We start from the raw sequence: 6309 nt of genomic DNA on the forward strand, positions 1-6309 counted from the left end.
TGGCTGTAAGGTCTGTCACTCAAGCTACCTTGACCAATGTGCGTTGCCTCCTGTATGTGTGCACAATCAGAGACAGGGAGTCTTCTCCACCGCTCTGTGGGGTCGTTCATTCCCTTTCTCAGACGTCTTTCTGTGCACATGGGCTGTTTAAATATGTTACATCTCCAAAAACTGTGGGGGATGAAATGTGATTTTAGAAAAGGTGTAGGTGTCACATTCCCCACATCTCCCACGGCTGCGACGCCCATGGAAGTGAAGTACAGTATATACTCAAAGTTACATGTCAGCTGCTGCTTGATGCTCTGAGTTCCTGCTCTGCACAGAGGATATTTGCAGTGACCCAGTAGGTTCTGCTTGTCGGCACGTTAGCTTTGCCTGAAGGGTCCCACAGAAGGTGTAGTAGTGTCTTTGGGTCGTTAACCCTCGGGGCTTGTTTGGGCCTGAACGTGTACATTTAGGGTTTTTTTGTTTTCGTTTCTTAAAATATCGTCAGTTCAAAGGCTAAATGTGTGAAACTTGGTCAAGATGTTTTTTTGTAATTTTCTTTAATTTTTAATTTTTCAATTTATGTTATACTGTCCTGTTTCCACCTCATAGACCTGAACGTATGCCATAAATAATAATTATAATAATAATTATAATAATAATAATAATAAGGCCTAGATCTCTTATCTTGCAGAATGCAAGAATATAAAATAGCTGAACACCACAAAAATGGTCTCAGTGTGTTGTGAAGAGTGTAAAAGAGAGGTTAGAAAGTGGCTGAATATACTGTGTGAGAGAAAGAGAAATGAATCTGTTAATAAATGAGTGTGTGTGAAAATTCATCCAATATTCCAGTATGGACTCTGTGTACAAACGAGTGACGTTGGTGGTTAGAAAATATATTTCTCATGCAGGTCTCTCTCTCTCTCTGTGTGTTTTAAACAATGGATGCAGTGATAAAACATACCTGTGTGTAACATTTTTATCACACTTTTATGAAAGGGAGGGACCTGTTTGGAGCCTAAGGGTAAAAAGTTTTCATTTTTAAAAATAATCTCTTATTACTTCAATAATAATAATGCATCAAAATCTATTATTGTTATCAATTATCAAGGCTGTAATGGCCTTATACCAAGTAACCCTCTTGGCACCTCAATTTTTTTAAATATTGCATATTTTGTGTTTTTCCAATCGTAGGTTATGAAATACATAAAGCATATAAACATAAAATATTAGAAATAATTAAAAAAAACTTTTTATGAAGTGTACACGCTTGGGTCCCGACAACGTTTGTGTTAATGTTCCAGCCTCCTGCAGGAGGACCATGCTAGTTATGTGGGGACAGCCTGCTACAAACAGAAGATGAGGGGTTGAAGAAGCCATGTGAGTTCTGTTAATACAAGTTTTGTAGAGAAGGACTGGTGACCTGACTTTTCCAGTGCATGGTGTCTGCAGAGTAACATACAGCTAGCAGCTAGCAGCTAGCAGCGCCCTTGGGCCAGTGGTCTGTGCGTAGGTGTATATGTGTATATGTATACATGTTGTTAATCTGCTGTATTTAAGTTTCTACTACGCTACATTGTTCTGTTAGTTTGTGTTTTGACTATAGTAATTGCCATGTGAGAATGCGGACGCCAAATAAATCAGTCATCCGGCCTCTGCCTCCTCTCTTTGGACAGCACAGAAGGACATACCTCAGGAAGTTCATCCTAAAGTTAGTGCTCTGGCCGACACACCCGGAGTGACCGTAGTGAGCCGCTGGACTAACGCCACAAGTGACTCCTAACAAGTTTACTCTCAGCAGTTAAATAGTGTGACTGAGGAGGAGGCCCTGATGTGTCCATTTATCAATCCTCCCACTTACTGCATCCTCTTCCCAGTCAACAGCTGATGGGATCACACACACACACACACACACACACACCCAGATGCCAGAAAAAATGCTTCCATGTAACATTTCTGCGAACAACAAATGTTTGCCTCAGTGATTTAGTCACCGTCTCTTTCAGCAGCTCTGCTTAAGCCTCCACGCCGTAGCTGTTTATTCTCTAGTCGTTGTTACACAGCTCAATGTTGACGCTGAACATGGCCGACACCGAAGACGAGATACGAGAGGTGTGTATACATACACACACACATAATCGCAATATATCGTCTTTGTTACAGTATCGGGATATATCGTATATCGTATCGTATCGTGACATGTGTATGGTGATATGTATCGTATCTCCAGATTCTTGCCAATACACAGCCCTATTAAATAATATATTATAAATAATATTCAGCTGTATGTACGCAGCACTGAGGCTGAGAGCAGCCTGTTCTGGGTTAACAGAAGCTGTTTATAATATGACATGTTCACCTCTCACTGAGGTTTACTCTTTAAGCTGCTGCTGTAACGAGAACAAGGTGGAGGAGTTACTGCTGCTCCTCCACCCTGAGTGAGGAAGTGGTTTCACAGAGCGGCTGTGAACAGACTGTCACACAAAAACCCTGTGACACAAAAAAACCCTGTGAGTCTCTCTGTCCTCAGGACTCCTCTGTCCCTGTGAGGGGTAAGTGTCCTCAGGACTCCTCTGTCCCTGTGAGGGGTAAGTGTCCTCAGGACTCCTCTGTCCCTGTGAGGGGTAAGTGTCCTCGGGACTCCTCTGTCCCTGTGAGGGGTAAGTGTCCTCAGGACTCCTCTGTCCCTGTGAGGGGTAAGTGTCCTCAGGACTCCTCTGTCCCTGTGTGGGGTGAGACCAGGGACCAACAAGGCCTTCTTTCTGTTTCTGTTCATGTCACTTTGATAAGATCAGCCTCTGTTTGTCGACATATTTTGCTGTGAGGTTCTCATTTCCTGGAGCTGAGTGCAGGAAGCAGCAGTTCCTGTAAACACTTTAAAACTGATCATGCACTGTATTGCTGTGCTCTCTGTATCTGTATCTCTTTTTGCCAGTATCCATATTTTCGAGTAAATGGGGGTAAAGTGGCGGAAGCAGCGGCCAGTGAAGAAGAACACAAGCTAAGTAACAGCAACAGAGAAGAAGTGAGGAAAACAATGAAAAACAAGTCGAAGACCCTTCTGCTAGTTTCCACTCTAAAGTGTGGAGACACTTGGGGTTTTACGAGACAGGCAGAGGTGCTTAAGAAGGCTGCAGACGAGGAAGTTCACCGAGACAGAGCCAGCAGTGAATATGTCTGCTGAGATTGCTGGATATCTGCACGTTCGCGGTTTCGCTTACGTTAGATATCGAGAATCGTCGATATCAGACTCAGACTTAGGCTCAGGCTCAGACTCAGGCTCAGACTCAGACTCAGACACAGACTCAGACTCAGACTCAGGCTCAGGCTCAGACTCAGGCTCAGACTCAGACTCAGACACAGACTCAGACTCAGACTCAGACACAGGCTCAGGCTCAGGCTCAGGCTCAGCTGCTCTGTCCACTGTGTGTAAGGCCGTCAAAGTGAGGACATGTTTATATCTAGTCACTGTTTAAAATGTCTGAGGGTTAAAAGTCCTTTTATGTCGGGCTGAATCACTGAGATGTAAGGGTTAATGTGAGAGGAAGTGTCCTCACAAAGACAGCTGAACCTCTGTGTGTGTGTGTGCTGCCGCCAGTTTCTGAGCTGTGGTCTCAGCCTGTCGACTCAGAGAGAGGCATCGCCTCAGACTATTACATCAGACTAGGTATTTTTACCATCTGAGGAACTAAAACCAACAGGAAGCTTCAGGTTGAACATGCAAGAAGAAGAAGAAGAAGAATGTGTCCACATGTTTGATATAAGTCAGATCACTTTATTTGGTTTTTCCTCACAGACTGACAAACTGAAGCTGCTGTGCACACACACACACTTTGCTGTGGTGATCCAAACTACAACTCCCAGAATGCACTGCTGCTGGTTGTTCTCTCTCTACCCACCCTGACATTTACTGTGAAATCTTTGAGGAATTACAAGCAACTTTAAAAAATATTTTAAGACAATAAATTTGACTTTTTTTACAGTGACATCAAGTTTAAATTCCTAAGAAAAAAATTTAAAGAAAAACATTTTTCAGACTCACAGTTCTGAGAGAAATATGACTTTAAAATTTGTTCCTGTCATGAAACATGTTCAGTTACAGATACAGATGGTGTTCAGACGTCCTCCAGGTGCAGTGACTGCACACGGTGTTACACTGTACACACACTGAACACACACACTGAACACACTGAGCGCTGAACACACACACTGAACATACTGAGCGCTGAACACACACTCATCTGATGCTGTGTGTGTGTCTTTGTTTCTGTGGCTCCTCGGAGGACTCACACAGCTGTGAAGGAGCGGGCTTCAGGGTGGAGTACACAACTGCTGGATCTGCTGGAAGCTCTGAACACAGAGAGAGAGAGAGAGAGAGTGTTGTGGTCACAGAGTGTGTGTGTGTGTGTTTGTGTGTGTGTGTGTGTGTGTGTGTGTGTGTGTTACCTCTCCTCGTGTTGCTCCTGATGCTGATTTCTCCATAAATGACGTCTGTTCGTCTTCTGATGGAGTAAAGTGCTGCTGGGTCACTGTCTGCAGGAGACAGAGGACAGAGACAGGTCAGAGGACAGGTCAGAGGACAAAGGCAGCTCAGAGGACTCAGAGGACAGAGACAGAGGACTCAGAGGACAGAGACAGGTCAAAGGACAGAGGACCGAGAGGACAGAGAGAGTTCAAGAGACAAAGAAAGGTCAGAGGACAGAGAGGACAGAGGACAGTCTGATGATCTGCAGACACTGGGCGTCCTGCTGCTGGACTCTTAGTTCTCCTGACTGACTTTGAAAACCAGACCTGTCAGCAGGTGGACCTGATGAGTCCTCGTCTACTTTGAACTGCTCACAGTGCAGGAGGGAACAGCAAGGTCCACCAGGTGCAGGTCAGCCTACAGCATGCAGAGACTCAGACCTCCGTGTCTCCTCCTGCAGGATCCTGAATGGAGGATCCTGCAAGAGGAGACATGGAGGTCCTGGCGTTTCTGCTCCCCTGTTCAACCACAGACAGTCTAGACTCTGAATGGACCCCCAGACAAACATGACAAGCTGCTGTACCTCCTGTCTGGTCTGGTTCTGCTGAGGAAACCGGACCGTCCTCTGCTTCAGTCGACACTGCGAGTCCTGCAGGGAGACATGTCTTCAGTCAGACAGGGACTGGGTGGAGTGTCAGCTTCAACCACCAGACCTCATATGTAGGAACCAGGCCAAACCACCATGAGACTGTCTCACCGTCAGGCTTCCTGCAGACACATCGTCTCAGCAGCACAACCAGGACAACCAGCAGCACCACAGCAGACATGGAGGGGACAGACAGCAGCACAGACAGAGGAGGGGACGAGGAGGAGGACCTGGTGGATGCTGATGAAGGAGGAGGAGGAGGAGGAGGAGTGGGTGAAGCTGAAATAAATCATAAAAAGGATTTGAACGGTCGTTGAGCTGTTTTTGTCTTCAGCTGAACATGTGGATGAAATAAGTGCAGACATCAAGGTGGAGCTCCTCACCTGTGACAGAGATCCAGCTGGGTGGAGACTCTCCATGACCGCTGATGTCACAGCTGTAGAGGCCTTCATCAGAGCTGGAAACATGGAGGATGGTCATGTGACCTGCAGGCTGAGTGCTGAGGAGGGAGCCATCTTTATAGAAAGCAGCTGGGAGGGTGGAGGCAGGGGGCCTTGTTGTACAGGTCAGAGTGACGGGGTCTCCCTCCATCACAGGGAGGACAGGACTCTGCAGGATCACTGCTCCACCTCCACACAGAGACACACTACAGCATTTCATGCAGACACACACAGCTTCATCAGCACTGAGTCCACAGGCTCATCTTACCAGAGACAGTCAGGTTGATGCTGCTGCTGGTCTGTCCCTGTCTGGACTCACACCAGTACACTCCACTGTCCCAGGGGAGGAGGTAGCGCATCTCACAGGAAGAACCAGCTGCTTCTCCCCAGTCTTCACACGGAGTCCTGGAGTCTCTGGTGGTGTTTCTCCTCAGAGTCCATCCAGCAGAGCTGTCGTCCTCCTCACAGCTCAGAGACACAGAGTCTCCTTCAAACAGCTGAGAGCTGCTGGGACTCACCTTCAGACCAGCTGTGAGGACAGAGAGGACAAAGATCAGGTTGTCTTCTGTCAGACAGAACCTTCATGTCGAAGAGGTTCACTGACCTGGGTTTGTGGTGGAGCCGAGCAGCCGGGTCACACCTGGAAACACAGACACATGAGCTGAGAGAGTCTACAGACCAGACGCTCTGCTCCCCTCAGGACTCAGTGCTGAGTCCAGCTGTGGTCTATGTCAATGTTCTAAAGAACCAGAGCCACCAGGACCAGAGCT

General features: G+C 46.7%; 1 protein-coding gene across 3 annotated transcripts in view; it reads right to left on the reverse strand.

Moving 5' to 3' along the window:
• Positions 1–3742: 3742 nt before the first annotated feature.
• Positions 3743–6309, reverse strand: part of LOC114436576 (low affinity immunoglobulin gamma Fc region receptor II-a-like) — a 5385-nt gene continuing 2818 nt past the window's right edge. For 2 of the 3 annotated variants that reach the window (XM_028406895.1, XM_028406896.1), the window contains exons 3-9: positions 6144–6179; positions 5808–6068; positions 5483–5728; positions 5211–5378; positions 5037–5102; positions 4435–4521; positions 3743–4338 (exon numbers count right to left, since the gene is read on the reverse strand). In XM_028406895.1, the coding sequence (XP_028262696.1) occupies positions 4226–4338; positions 4435–4521; positions 5037–5102; positions 5211–5378; positions 5483–5728; positions 5808–6068; positions 6144–6179 (977 nt within the window). In that variant the 3' untranslated portion in view covers positions 3743–4225. Of the gene's footprint in view, positions 4339–4434; positions 4522–5036; positions 5103–5210; positions 5379–5482; positions 5746–5807; positions 6069–6143; positions 6180–6309 lie in introns of all 3 variants that reach the window. The other variant, XM_028406897.1, reaches the window with a different exon arrangement.

The sequence above is a fragment of the Parambassis ranga genome, chromosome 5 (genome assembly GCF_900634625.1).
Source record: "Parambassis ranga chromosome 5, fParRan2.1, whole genome shotgun sequence".
Classification (NCBI taxonomy): Eukaryota; Metazoa; Chordata; class Actinopteri; family Ambassidae; genus Parambassis; species Parambassis ranga.